This window comes from Centruroides sculpturatus, unplaced genomic scaffold, assembly GCF_000671375.1.
Source record: "Centruroides sculpturatus isolate CEXI.00-Female unplaced genomic scaffold, Cexi_2.0 scaffold1516, whole genome shotgun sequence".
In the NCBI taxonomy this organism is placed as follows: Eukaryota; Metazoa; Arthropoda; class Arachnida; order Scorpiones; family Buthidae; genus Centruroides; species Centruroides sculpturatus.
Window position 1 is genome coordinate 44,087 of NW_019385684.1, and position 16,316 is coordinate 60,402.

Genomic DNA, 16,316 nt, shown 5'->3' on the forward strand with positions numbered 1-16,316 from the left:
TATAATATAATTACGTACTTTACGTTCTGCGATACACGTAAATTTAAACAAACATTCATCCATTAAACAAGGGTTCTTATATACATTTATCATTTTTTTAACAGAAATTTATTATTGCCTTTATGAATTTAGGCAAAAAACTAGTACAGTAGAGTCTCGAAAACTCGGCGTAATATGGCCTAGTTTGTGAAAATGCCGGGTTATCGGGAATGGGGTTAAAAAAATAAGTATGAGTGTTTCCTCAGAAAATACTGCACTGTACTTGTATGTATTGTTTACTTGAGAATACAACAAAGAATAAACTGCCCAAATACCCTTAAACAAGGGAAAAGTACGTCCTTTATGAAGGTGTAGAGCCTTTACTACATGAAAATGAAAATTAATGAATACACTGTGTTCAGTAATTTACCTGATAAGACAGACCTCAGAAAAATACTTTATGAGGCATAAAGCTGTCTATAATGAAAATTAATTAACTAAGGATTTTTTTGCCCTGCCAGGGTGTGGCCGAGTTATCCAAAGTGCCGGGTTATCGAGTGCCGAGTTTTCGAGACTATACTGTATTAGTAGTTTCTGTTATCAATAGAAATCAATTTCATATAATTTTACAATTATAAATACGGGGTGATAAAAATTGAAGTGTGAATGTTTGTTACATCTCTCAACTATGTCGACCTTTTATTACATAAATTTAATAGCATCATTGCCTTATATATATAGAAATAACACGATGTTGCCTTGTTTCAAAAATTTTGAATCTTATAGTACTGAGATATAATGTAAAATATTAATAAATGCCGATCAACACAGAACACAGGTTTTGGTAAGGATTGATTTCACATCTTTGGGCATCTAAAAACGACTAAAAATGCAAAAATCGTGGGTCAAAATTTGCCCGATCATCATACTTTCTCTGTTATATTCTACAACAGCTTGGAAAGTAAAACCTTATGCATCGAGAGAACTTTAGATTCTTTAAAACACACAAAAATGGCTCTTAAATAAGTGTGGCCTTTTAATTATGAGAGCAATTACTTTTTTTTTATTTTCTTAAAACTTACAATAACATCATTATGAATTTAATTTTACTTTGTATAACTTCTAAAATATAAAGATCAATAAATTCTTTAATTTGTTTTTAAATAATATAATTTGATATACTGTTAATTTATTATATAGAAGTCTACTAGAAATGCTCCTATAATAAGAACAGTGATAGTAGACTTTTATATAATAAATTGCATGTAATAAAAACACTAAGGGATATGAATAGATATACTGTTGTTCGCCATTTAGAGAGTTTGATTTATTAATGTATGTAATATGTTTTTTTCATAATTAATAAATGAATATACTGTACATTGTGAAACACTCATGCTGTGTTTACCAATGTACAGTACATACCTGACTAGAGTTCTGCATAATTTTTTTTTCATTTATCTCACAATTTTATAATTTTTTGCTGTTTGTACAATATTTCACCAATTTGTAAACCTTTTTATCTCAAAACTTCTCTCATTATCTCCAAAATTTCTCTTCTATTCTTCGATGATATAAAAGTGATACTTATTTCTCAATTACTGATAATTTTCTTCTATTCCTACATTCATGTAATGAGTTCTCACTTTCCACTGCTTACATTTTTTGGTTTCTGTTGCAACAAAAATATACTTTTAAATTGTTTATTAACATACCATGTTCAAAATCACATGTTCAAGAAACTACTCCATAGAGAAACACTCTGAATGAGTTCTTAATAATCTAACTTATGTTAAACATTTTTACATTCCTTACCTGTAGGTCAGTTTTGTTGATAGATTGCCTGAGTAGAACTGAATTAATGTCTGTTATATTACAGCAAAAATAATTAAAACATAATGCCAAAGTAACACACTTCCTAACAAAACGAATGCATCTGTATTTATCGATATCACTTCGAAAACCTGCATTTTTTCCATATTAATAGCATCAATCTTTAAAACTTACAAACGACCCTCAAAATTTCACATATTATCGACAAAGAGAACTGGAGTTATTTATTAAGCTTCAAAGAGCGTGAAGAAAAATCGTGCCACACATATGTACTGTACCCTCTGTTATATATAACAGTCAGGAAAGGAAAAATAGTATTTACATAATTGTAAAAATTATGAATAATAGAGATAAATGGCGACATATTAATTTATAACATTTCTTTCCTAATAACATTTTTGAATTGCAATACTTACTCTTGTTATTTTGCTTCTTATACACTTTACGTATGGTCGCTGTCTTTAATTCGCGTACTGAATTGAAGGCAAGTGCTGATCGTTCTACTAAATATTTATTTAGAAATCGTATTTGGATATGTTTCATAAACGTGACAAGAATAAAATACACTGAAAAATATCTGGGGTTCTGTCGAGTATGCAAAATTATTTAATGATTTATAATATTTTCATCTCAAAAATAGGGATAAACAATTTCACAGTTCCGGTTTATAATGTCGAAAGCAATACCAACCTTAATACATGATTTTGATCAATTCAATTGCATCTTTCTCATTTCATTTCATAATATTAATTAGAATGAAACTGACGACAATATATATTAATGAAATAATAACACGAGTTTAAAAGTATCAACAAAATTTCGATTTACTGCTCGAGCCGAAATTATAGTTCATGATTTAAGTTATTACATAGAAGAGAAATATGTCTTCCATTAGACATATTTTGATAGTTAAATAAATCATTTATAATTTTATTTCGATGTTTAGGCCATAATAAAATATTTATTGCTTATTCATAAACTATAACTATGCATATAAATCTTTATAGACAAACTTACTCTGATATAAAAGTCTTATTCTGTATTCCAAGAGAAATCATTTCAATGTACAAGCAATAAGACGATCGTAAAATATTAATGTATATTAACATTATATAAGTGATGCATATTTATCCGTTATACAGAATTGGGCTAATTTTCGGAGATAATTTTACCGAACAGTGCAGACATCATCTATTACCACCTAGAAAAACCACAATTATGTCTGTTAATGGAAAAATAATAGAAACAATTTTCTTTTGTCATACGGCAATAATATGTATTTACACATTTTCATCCGTAGACGAAATCATCGCATGTAGTCCGATTGAAGATTTGGGTGGAAAAGAAAACGTACCATTAATGAAGGGAATATTTTCCTAACCTAACCTTCATATATAATAAAAAATCAGTAATTTTTCAATTTTTTTAATGTTTCAAAGTGTCATAAGTGTAGAAACGTAATAATAATGGGAAATTATATGTTAACCGATTACCATACATTTTCTCTGTTATATAACATTGTATAAATGATCACTGATACAAATAAATGGCGTGATAGTAGTTTATGACATCATAGTTATTTTTTCTAATTATATTTTACAATTGAAATACTTACTTGCAGCTTTTACACTTTACGTATGGTCGATGTATTTAATCCGTGTAATCAATTGAATGCAAATGCTAATTGTGCTACTAAACATTCATTTAGAAATCATATTTAGATATGTTGCATAAAAGCAATAATAAGAAAACACACTGCAAATTAAAATTTGTACTGACGTATTTGCCAAATTATTTAATGGTTTATAAGTTTTTTTTTAAACAATAACGATAAGCCAATAAACATTACCGGTTTATAACTTCGGAAGCAAAATTAATCAGCAATTAATAAACAAGGTGGTAATTAATCATACATAATTAATTTAAATTAGATCCTTGTCATTTCGTTTCATAATAATGATTCAATATAAATTAACGACAATATATATTTATACATTAATAATACCAATTTATATCGAACAACAGAGGTTCAATTTACTGCACGAATTGAATGTATCATTTAAGATATTACGTAAAAGAAGAATATCACTTCCAATAAATATATTCTGATGTTTCGATGATTTATGCATCATTTCATTTCAATGTTCCGGCCGTAGTAAAATTGTATTGCTTATCGATTATCTATTATCTTGCAAATAGAACTTTATAGACAAACTTACTCTGATATAACAGTCTCATTGTAGATCCAAGAGAAGTCATTTCAATTTATAAACATTAAAACGATTGTATAATATTAATATATATTAGCATTGCATGAGTAATGCGTAATCTATCAATTATTATTGTCCTTTTGATTTCTGTNTAACTAAAGAAAGAAACAAAACAATAATAAAAGAACCAAGCTATCTTCAATATAAGACCCAAATCCAAGAGCTGAATAACTTCCTAAGAGATAACGCATTAGAAATTATTAAAGCAGACAAATCAAAACAAACAGTAATAGGTAACCAAGAATGGACGAGAAATAAAAAACAAGAAATTGTAGCCAATAATAATTTGAAAAAGCTACCTATAAACCCTATAGACTTAATATATTTAGAACTTAAGAAAATAATTAAATAATAAACTCGAAAAACTTAATAATATTACTAAAACAGAAAAAATGGTTCATACTAAACGAAGAAAATAACCGTATACCAAAACTAGATATAAAATGGACTCAACTAATAAAGGAATTTGATGGAAAATTTGCTATGTGTCTTTGGAATAAAACACAATACTAGTGTTTACTACGCCACAAATGATTTTATTTGTTATTAGCATTTATAATTTTTTTAGAACCCATCTTTACCCTCAGAAATAAGCTTTTTGATATTTTATAATAATTATATTATTATTAAAATCTTTATATTTCTATCATAAGAGATGGCGCCACATACAAAGTTTTAAATGTTGCAGGGAAAGTTAAGTAACTAGTCGCTGACTTTTTAATGTTTTTGTCAGTAGCCTTTCAGAGGTTTCATTGTGTTATTTTAAATGTTATGACCTTAATTATCTGCAGCAACAATATTTGCACGAGAGATGAATAACAATAACTGCAACCATTAAATATGACATTAATTAATATCAGTCGTAAAAGGGTATCAACTGCGTAAATTATATTTATAATAAGTAAATTGTGGAAATAATGTATGCCAATTACTTAAGTCAGCTTAGTTAATTTAGAAATATTCGGAATTCGGTGTTTAAAAAAAACATTCTAGTTTTTCCTGTATGAGATATGGAATATTCCTCATGGATCCATGAGGAATATCTTATACATAAATCCCATACAGGAATATTTATAGGGAATATTTCATACATAAAGCCCATACAGGAATATTCATAGGGAATGTCTCATACATAAATTTCATACAGGAATATTCCTCATGAATATTCTGTCTCATGGGTCCATGAGGAATATCTCATACATTTAGTTGTTCTCTTTTCTCTTATTTTACTATGAAACTTATTGCTTATTCTCTTTATCTTTACCGCCTACAACTGACATTAACTTTTCGAAAATTCAGCACTGTTCATGAAATGCCAAAGTTCAAACTGCTATACAGGAATGGAGAAACCAGAAAGATATTTATGCAAATGTGAATTGAACATTTACTAATCTTGCAGTTTGATTTTTTAATAAAGAAGTAAAATTTTTAATGTCGTATTTTATCACTTACACTATATAAATGTAAATTTCGATAGACCTGATGATATTTTTATGAAAATTAGCATTATTTTTATAGGTATGGCTACAGAAACGTACCAAATTACAGTCAACAGTCTTCAAGCATTACATATTGGAAACCAAGTCATCACGACAGAATACGATCCTGAAACAAACAGTAAGTTTTTTAATTATTTTTCAGCAATAAGGCATTGAAAATTTACAAAAATATTGAATGATTTTTGAAGATTGAAATTTTAAACTCAAAAATTTCATATAAATCTCAAATCATTTATTATTTACAGTGGAACCCCGGTTAACGAACGTCCTGGTTAACGACCAAATCGGTTAACGAACTTTTATTTTGCAAAAATTTTGTCTCGGATAACGAACAAAATTCAAATAACGAACGTAACGGTATTTTGTGTCAAATTTTAGTTGGTGTTAGGCATGCACGAGTTAAGCATTGCTTTTCCGAGTGTTTGTGCTATACTTCTTTTTTCAGTTTTGTGATTTATATATTTAATCAATATGGCATCAAAGAAAGAAAAATGTCATAGTGGCATTAGAAAACGACAAAGGCAATATAAAACGACAATACGCTATCGCATTTGAGAAAAATTTTGATTAAAAGAGTAAGACAATGAACTTTAGATCAATTTCTTGCTCCTTACACAAAGAGTTTGTTTCTTTGTTAAATTATGACAACGCAACACTTGGGCGATCTGACTAGGGGGAATGCCTTCTGGGAGGTGTTTTTAAGGGAAACTGGCCTTTATTTAGGGGTTACAGACGTGGAGATATCCCGGAAAACTCCACGTGGCCAGCCCGTCTGAGCAATGTGCGAGCTCACGAACAAACTCCCCGTGTTCAAGGTACGAAGACCACTTAGCCATTGGTGTTTTTTTTTTTTTTTACCGAAAGAGACTTCGACTCGAAGAATCTTCCGATGAAGTGCTACCCATTATTTTTTTTGGAGGGATTCCCTTTCTAAGCATTAAGGTTCGTATATCTCCACTTTTCTGCCAGCAACTACCACAAACGGAGGTATGTACAGTGCTATTTTATTAAACAAAGTTTACGTGTTTGTTGCTGTAATGATAGATACCACGTTTTCCTACATTTTCATCAAACAAAATTACTGTATATTACAAATAAAATGACAAAAATTTCGGAGACTAGAACGGATTAATTGCATTAGCATTAATTTCTATGGGAAAAATTGCTTCGGTTAACGAACGGAGCCTCGGAACGGATTAAGTTCGTTAACCGGGGTTCCACTGTATTTCTTCTATAAACAGCACAATTAAGAAATATGGCTGATAATGTAAATGAATAATGTATCCTGTTTACAATCTAGCATCAGGACCGTCATAATTCATGGGCTGTTGGAGCCCCACGAGCGTAGGAGCCACTTCATAAAATATAATACTTTATAAAAATTGAGAGACTTTCCCTATATTGTTAGTAAAAGTAATTTCGGATAACTTGAAATCTGCGCTTCGTTATTTTTAATATATACTCAAAGTGTTCACATCAATAATGGTTTCCATTCGTGCAAGAGAATTTTCACTTTCAAGACTGGGGCAACAGTGTATTAACTGGCTTTCACTCGTGTATGGAAAATCACATGGTGATAGCCATTGACTTCAAGCCGATTATAAAGCAATTTTTTGCAAGAAAATTTCTGACGTGTTGAACACTTGATTAATAATAAATAACTCCTGGTAATTTCATGCATCTGCAAATTTCATAGAAAACACAAAACATTTTAATGTGTACTGTACCATTGAATGATAGTGAATGATGGTGAAAATAGAGTTACAAAATACTAGAGCACGTAGGAAAAAAAGCACAAGGTTAAACATCTGAAGTAAACCCGTAAAACTCAAAGTATTCAGCCTGTTGATCAGGCGCAAACCCGCGACCTACTATCAGTGATTTGATTCACTCGGCCACTGGTGGGGTTTTTGAATGTGACAAATGCACTTATACATATGAAAACAAAGTATCTAAGAATTTATTTTCGCTATCGGTACGGTACAGTGAAATAGGAGTTTGCACGTTCTAATTCGGATTCCTCAATATCGGTTGTAGTTGAGCTACTGCCACGCATACCTTACTGTTTTATCATAGTATACCTTTCTGTCTCTTCATCTTTTGGATATGAGTTGGATACTCAGGATATGCCTACAGTAGATCAACCAACTTGTTCTTGGTATATGTTGAAGTTTTGCGCCGAACCGTCTTGTCACGTGGAGTTTTTGGTGTCTTCTACAGGTCTAACACTGAAATACAAGCCAGTATTTTGATGTAATCATGGTGTATGAATATATCTATAACGGCACCTTGAAAGTCATAACTATTACTATCTGTCCTTAATATTATTAATAACTTTTCTTTCTGAGTCATTGCAAATCACTGAAATGTATTACATACTATTCTAATTTAAGTATATATTTTCTCCTTATACAAATTTAACTAAATATATTATTCTTACAGAAATTCTTCGGAAATCAAGGACTAGACTGCAAAATCATTATAAAAGATCGAATGCTTATATGAGATCTTTAGTGAGAAACAACAATTGCAAGGATAATGACCTTTTCATAAAGGAGTACTTTGTAGAATTGAAATTAAGAGAAGAATATGCTTCAAGAAACAAATTAGGAGAAATCCTTTGTCTAGAACAGGTATTTGCAAAAAAAGATGAAAATCAGACAATTCTCCTCATAGGAGATGCTGGATATGGTAAAACTTCGCTTTGTAAGAAAATAGCCTTCGACTGGGCATCAGATGAATCTGCAGGTTATCTAAATCACTTCTATTTCGTTGCCATCATTGACTTACACGAACTGGATGAGAGGACATTGTCGGACTCAATCATGGACACCATATTTGAAAATGTTCAAACTGAGGAAAGACCAGACTTATTTGACTACAAAATAAACATTCTTATAATGATAGACGGCTACGATGAATTTGCAGATAATAAAGTAATCGAAAAACTCCTGAACGAGGAATCAGTAGAAATTTCAGAGAAAATTACTATATTAATTACAAGTCGCCCACACAATGTGAAATCCATAACGCGAAATATGGATTTACGAATTTCAATTGAAGGATTTACTGAAGATAAACAAGAGATTTACATACGTTCGATTTTCGAAGGTCAAAGTTCCTGTTGTGTCAATCTCATAAATCATATCAATCGTAACTGTTTTTTAAAAAGTATTGCCGAATGCCCTCTTATGTTAAACATAATATGCGGCTTGTATCAAGTTGAAGGAATCGGACTGATCAAAAGATTGACTGATTTATATTATCGAATGATGTTTCAAATTACTAAAGACTTTCAAGTGAACTACGAAACAAAGGACTTACTAGATACAGAAATTTCCAAAGAAATAATCGATTTACTAATTAAATTAGGTAGAAAATTCCCCTATCCGCTTAATTATAATAACAGAATCACAGAACAGAGTTTAAAAGAATGTCTAGAGGATGAAGATAAATTCAAATCCATCGAACGTATTCAACTTCTGTACAAGTGTCCAGCCTATTACGATATCATTCACGAAACTTTTCACGAATTTCTTTCTGCTCTTTCGTACACGGAATGTTCCGATTTATCACCGAAGTTATCAAATTACGCATTGCTCTTTTTGTATGGTCTTTATGATAATGGTACCTTACAAAAAATTCCATCGACTTGCTTCCAATTCAAAACATTAGATTACAAATTTATAGATAAATTGTGTATTGAATCACACAACACAAATCGAAAGGAAATTATAGAGTATGTTAGATCTTTAGAATATGTTAATTAACTGCTGACCTATATGGGCATAAATGAAACATAAAATTGAAATATTATAATATAATTACGTACTTTACGTTCTGCGATACACGTAAATTTAAACAAACATTCATCCATTAAACAAGGGTTCTTATATACATTTATCATTTTTTTAACAGAAATTTATTATTGCCTTTATGAATTTAGGCAAAAAACTAGTACAGTAGAGTCTCGAAAACTCGGCGTAATATGGCCTAGTTTGTGAAAATGCCGGGTTATCGGGAATGGGGTTAAAAAAATAAGTATGAGTGTTTCCTCAGAAAATACTGCACTGTACTTGTATGTATTGTTTACTTGAGAATACAACAAAGAATAAACTGCCCAAATACCCTTAAACAAGGGAAAAGTACGTCCTTTATGAAGGTGTAGAGCCTTTACTACATGAAAATGAAAATTAATGAATACACTGTGTTCAGTAATTTACCTGATAAGACAGACCTCAGAAAAATACTTTATGAGGCATAAAGCTGTCTATAATGAAAATTAATTAACTAAGGATTTTTTTGCCCTGCCAGGGTGTGGCCGAGTTATCCAAAGTGCCGGGTTATCGAGTGCCGAGTTTTCGAGACTATACTGTATTAGTAGTTTCTGTTATCAATAGAAATCAATTTCATATAATTTTACAATTATAAATACGGGGTGATAAAAATTGAAGTGTGAATGTTTGTTACATCTCTCAACTATGTCGACCTTTTATTACATAAATTTAATAGCATCATTGCCTTATATATATAGAAATAACACGATGTTGCCTTGTTTCAAAAATTTTGAATCTTATAGTACTGAGATATAATGTAAAATATTAATAAATGCCGATCAACACAGAACACAGGTTTTGGTAAGGATTGATTTCACATCTTTGGGCATCTAAAAACGACTAAAAATGCAAAAATCGTGGGTCAAAATTTGCCCGATCATCATACTTTCTCTGTTATATTCTACAACAGCTTGGAAAGTAAAACCTTATGCATCGAGAGAACTTTAGATTCTTTAAAACACACAAAAATGGCTCTTAAATAAGTGTGGCCTTTTAATTATGAGAGCAATTACTTTTTTTTTATTTTCTTAAAACTTACAATAACATCATTATGAATTTAATTTTACTTTGTATAACTTCTAAAATATAAAGATCAATAAATTCTTTAATTTGTTTTTAAATAATATAATTTGATATACTGTTAATTTATTATATAGAAGTCTACTAGAAATGCTCCTATAATAAGAACAGTGATAGTAGACTTTTATATAATAAATTGCATGTAATAAAAACACTAAGGGATATGAATAGATATACTGTTGTTCGCCATTTAGAGAGTTTGATTTATTAATGTATGTAATATGTTTTTTTCATAATTAATAAATGAATATACTGTACATTGTGAAACACTCATGCTGTGTTTACCAATGTACAGTACATACCTGACTAGAGTTCTGCATAATTTTTTTTTCATTTATCTCACAATTTTATAATTTTTTGCTGTTTGTACAATATTTCACCAATTTGTAAACCTTTTTATCTCAAAACTTCTCTCATTATCTCCAAAATTTCTCTTCTATTCTTCGATGATATAAAAGTGATACTTATTTCTCAATTACTGATAATTTTCTTCTATTCCTACATTCATGTAATGAGTTCTCACTTTCCACTGCTTACATTTTTTGGTTTCTGTTGCAACAAAAATATACTTTTAAATTGTTTATTAACATACCATGTTCAAAATCACATGTTCAAGAAACTACTCCATAGAGAAACACTCTGAATGAGTTCTTAATAATCTAACTTATGTTAAACATTTTTACATTCCTTACCTGTAGGTCAGTTTTGTTGATAGATTGCCTGAGTAGAACTGAATTAATGTCTGTTATATTACAGCAAAAATAATTAAAACATAATGCCAAAGTAACACACTTCCTAACAAAACGAATGCATCTGTATTTATCGATATCACTTCGAAAACCTGCATTTTTTCCATATTAATAGCATCAATCTTTAAAACTTACAAACGACCCTCAAAATTTCACATATTATCGACAAAGAGAACTGGAGTTATTTATTAAGCTTCAAAGAGCGTGAAGAAAAATCGTGCCACACATATGTACTGTACCCTCTGTTATATATAACAGTCAGGAAAGGAAAAATAGTATTTACATAATTGTAAAAATTATGAATAATAGAGATAAATGGCGACATATTAATTTATAACATTTCTTTCCTAATAACATTTTTGAATTGCAATACTTACTCTTGTTATTTTGCTTCTTATACACTTTACGTATGGTCGCTGTCTTTAATTCGCGTACTGAATTGAAGGCAAGTGCTGATCGTTCTACTAAATATTTATTTAGAAATCGTATTTGAATATGTTTCATAAACGTGACAAGAACAAAATACACTGAAAAATATCTGGTGTTGTTCTGTCGAGTATGCAAAATTATTCAATGGTTTATAATATTTTCATCTGAAGAATAGGGATGAACAATTTCACAGTTCTGGTTTATAATCTCGAATGCAATATCAACCTCAATATGTGATTTTGTTCAATTCAATTACATCTTGCTCATTTAATTTCATAATATTAATTAACATGAAATTAACGACAATATATATTGATAAAATAATAACACGAGTTAGAAGTATCAACAAAATTTTGATTTACTGCACGAGCCGAAATTATAGTTCATGATGTAAGTTATTACATAGAAGAGAAATATGTCTTCCATTAGACATATTTTGATAGTTAAATAAATCATTTATAATCTCATTTCGATGTTTAGGCCATAATAAAATATTTATTGCTTATTCATAAACTATAATTATGTATATAAATCTTTATAGACAAACTTACTCTGATATAACAGTCTCATTGTAGATCCAAGAGAAGTCATTTCAATTTATAAACATTAAAACGATTGTATAATATTAATATATATTAGCATTGCATGAGTAATGCGTAATCTATCAATTATTATTGTCCTTTTGATTTCTGTAACAGGCAATTTTAAGCCATTTATGATAGAAAATGGAGGAAGACTGCTTGTATTGCATGCTTTATCCATCTTACAGAATTGGGCTAATTTTCTTTGATAATTTCGCCGAACGATGCGAAAAACATCAATTATCTCCCACACAAAGCAAAATTATGTCTATTTACGGAAAAATAATAGAAGCAATTCTCTTCAGTCATACGGCAATGCTATGTATTCATACAATTTCATTTGATGGCGAAATCATCGCATGTAGTCCGATTAAAGATTTTGGTGGACAAGACAACGCACCATTCATGAAAGGAATATTTGCCTGCTTTTCCTTCAGCATGGCATTAATGGCACAAAATGGAAGAAGAGCTAAACTTGTATACGATCTCCGAAACTCCGGTTATCGCGGAGAAAAAGAAAAAATTCGCAAGAAACAAATCACAATGCAAAACATCCTATTAATAATGTATTGCTTCGTTTTGGTTCCCTATGTAATTATATTAAGTTATGCAATTAGCAATGTCGTGGAACGTAAATCGAGTTACGGAAGAGCTCTCGTTTGCGCCGTTTATATTAATGTCTGTTTCATTTACGAATTTGCTCTATGCATGTGGGCGATGTCGGTTATTCATGCGGCGGGATTTGCGTTTATCGAAAGATTCAAAGTTTTGTCTCGTCGATTGCTACGGCTTTTCGTTAGATGTTCGAAGCGAGATATAGACAATTTAATTTGTAAGCATCTCGAATTGTGCGATTTTATCAAACAGGTCAACGATAAGTGGAACGAATATATGTTTATCGTTTACGGTTCTTTGCTAACTTTGGTGTGCTTTTTCATCTACAACACTGTATTTCCTGATATGTCGCTACCCTTGTATGTCATAATGTGCCTTACCACCATTCTTGCTGTCACTATTGCCATTGTTGCTTCTTTTGCTACATCTCGCTTTTATATAGCCGTAAGTTAATAACATTAATTACCTAATCATACGTATTTATTAATAGATTTTAATGTATTCATTTATTTTTTCCATAGGCTTATGATTCCTTTCAAGAAATACGAATTATGAGTGCATTACCGCTTTCTATAACAGAAAAGCTTAAAGTATTACAACAAAATTATATTTTGTTTCAATAAATATTTTTTCATATTTCGTGTTAAATTCACTTTATTATATTTTTATAAACAGATATTAGATTTCATTAAGAGATTTCGAGAGAACTCTATCGGTGTCAGTATTGGAGATTGTTTCATACTCTCTAAAGAAACTCCTGTTGAGGTTAAGCATATTTATATTAATTTATCAATGAAGTTATCTTTATATTTTAAGCATTTTAATCGTTTAAATGTATTGAAAGCAAGTACATACAATCGCGTATTTTAAATTTAATTGTAAATCTAATTGCATAATTTTTAATTTGTTTTCTATTTTAATTTTTCAGGTGTGTAATGCATTGTATACCATTTTTAACATGATGTTAGAAATTCGAGATATAATGAAGGGAAAAAGTACACATTGCGTTCCAAGAAATGCATCATTAGCATCTTACAATGTCAGCAGCACCAATTAGACAAGGTTTATTCCTTTGTGATTAATGTCATCATGATTAGTAACATTAATCAAGCTAACATTTTACTTTAATGTATGTGTTTTGCTGGATTTCTGTAGGAAATATCTACACATAGATATAGAGAAAATAATTTAAATAGTGTTTCCATAGTTAAAGTTTTGAAGGAAGCGAAAAAGTTTTTACAAGAAAAAGTTTAGTGCTTGGGTGCTTAATACGATAGAAAGAAATCACCACATAGTAAATTGTAGAAACTAATGTTACGTTACATTCTAATTTGTTCTATTATAAATTACGTGAAAAATCAACTGCTTATTTTTTTGAAGTTTACACCTGAACAATAGAGCACCCATAGCGCCACATTCGTTACATCAATAAATTTCTTGCATGTAACAAATAAAAATTATCGCGTGTTGTTTCGTTTGTATCTTTTGTTTCTAAATTGTCCACTTGCACAAGTTTATGAAGTAAATTTTTTCTTTACAAATGCTTTTTCTTCTTCTATGCACAGCCGGTAATTTAATTTTTGCATTAATCCGCTTATTGCTTAACTTTATGCAGAGCCATGAATAGAAAACCTATATTTATGTCGAATCGCTATTACAATTTAATAGTTCTTAAAACATAATTTTTATTATTAGCGGATCTGAACATTCAGACATTACAAAATTACTTTGAAACATTTCGTTCGTGNGCTGCAACCTCTCTAATATAAGCTTTATTTTCTGTTTACAATAAATGAAAGAAATACCCTCTCTTGCTGCAAAACACCTAATTTTAAGTGTTTTCTTTTATCTTCCTGCCAACTCCTACTCTAGTTAACTCTGCGATAAAATGTAAGATCGTATTTTTATTGAATTTTGTATTATTTTATAATTTTTTGCAAGATTATGATTATTACTATACCATGTTTCAAATCTCATATTCAAGAAACCTCTCTGTACAGAAACTCTTTGAGAGTAATTTTTCACGAGAATTTTTATAGATTTTCAAAAAGCGTGAACAAAAATTGTGCCACACACATATGTACCCTCTGTTATATATAACAGTCAGGAAAGAAAAAATAGTATTTATGTAATTGTAAAAATTATGAATAATAGAGACAAATGGCGACATATTAATTTATAACATTTCTGTTCTAATTACGTTTTTAAATTGGAATACTTACTCTTGTTATTTTTCCTCTTATACACTTTACGTATGGTCACTGTGTTTAATTCGCGTACTGAATTGAAGAGAAGTGCTGATCGTTCGTCATTTTTTTTAAATAGAATTACATCTTTCTCATTTCATTTTATAATATTAATTAAAATGAAATTAACGACAATATATATTAAACTCGAGTTATTATTTTATTAAAACTATCGACAAAATATTGATTTACTGCACGAGCCGAGTTTATAATTCGTGATTTAAGTTATTACGTAAAAGGAAAATATGTCTTTCAATAGACATATTTTAAAAGATAAATAAACCATTTATAATTTCATTTTAATGTTTAGGCCATAATAAAATATTTACTGCTTATTCATAATCTATAATTATGCATATAAATCTTTATAGACAAACTTACTCTGATTCATTTCAATGTACAAACAATAAGACGATCGTAAAATATTAATGTATATCAGCATTATATAAGTGATGCATATTTATCCGTTATACAGAATTGGGCTAATTTTCGGAAAGAATTTGGCTGAATGTTGCAGACATCATCTATTACCACCCAGAAAAACCAAAATTATGTCTGTTTATGGAAAAATAATAGAAACAATTATCTTCTGTCATACGGCAATAATATGTATTTACATATTTACATTCGTAGACAGGATATTGAAGATTTGGGTGGACTAGAAAATGTACTATTCATGAAGGAAATATTTCTTCGCTTTTCGTATGGCTTTGGCGATACAAAATGGAAGAAGAGCTAAACTGTATTCGATCTCCGAATTTCCGGTTATCGCGAAGAAACAAAAAATCCGCAATAATTAAACTATGATGCGTAATAGACTTTTAATATAAATTAACAACAATATATATTTATAAATGAAAAATACTAATTTAAATCTAACAACAAAATTTTAATTTACCGCACGAATTAAATGTATCATTTAAGATATTACGTAAAAGAAGAATATGTCTTCCAATATTCTGATGTTTCGATGATTTATGCATCATTTTATTTCAATGTTCCTGCCGTAGTAAAATTGTATTGCTTATCGATTATCTATTATCTTGCAAGTAGAACCTCTCTCTTTAACAGAAAAGCTTAAAGTATTACAATATAATTATATTTTGTTTCAATAAATATTTTTTCATATTTCGAGTTAAATTCACTTTATTATATTTTTAAAAACAGATATTAGATTTCATGAAGAGATTTCGAGAGAA

At 29.6% G+C, this 16,316-nt stretch overlaps 1 protein-coding gene across 2 annotated transcripts; it reads left to right on the forward strand.

Moving 5' to 3' along the window:
* The first annotated feature begins 5,561 nt into the window (after positions 1-5,561).
* Positions 5,562-14,611, forward strand: LOC111641178 (NACHT, LRR and PYD domains-containing protein 12-like). Of its 2 annotated transcripts, XM_023387303.1 has the most exons (5): positions 5,562-5,699; positions 8,024-8,214; positions 13,393-13,461; positions 13,547-13,636; positions 13,800-14,611. In XM_023387303.1, exons 1-5 carry the CDS (start codon positions 5,576-5,578, stop codon positions 13,926-13,928), a joined length of 603 nt encoding a protein of 200 aa, XP_023243071.1. In that variant the 5' UTR covers positions 5,562-5,575; the 3' UTR covers positions 13,929-14,611. The 2 variants fall into 2 exon arrangements, with proteins under 2 accessions (XP_023243071.1, XP_023243070.1); XM_023387302.1 differs by lacking the exons at positions 13,393-13,461; positions 13,547-13,636; positions 13,800-14,611 and having other exon boundaries at positions 5,575-5,699; positions 8,024-9,395.
* The last annotated feature ends 1,705 nt before the right edge of the window (positions 14,612-16,316 follow it).

What these genes read in the sequence shown, in the direction of transcription:
- LOC111641178 (XM_023387302.1), top strand. Translation starts at nt 5,576, where the DNA reads ATGAAAATTAGCATTATTTTTATAGGTATGGCTACAGAAACGTACCAA. An exon ending in ATACGATCCTGAAACAAACA is followed by an intron (nt 5,700 to 8,023) that starts GTAAGTTTTTTA and finishes TTATTCTTACAG; the next exon opens with AAATTCTTCGGAAATCAAGG.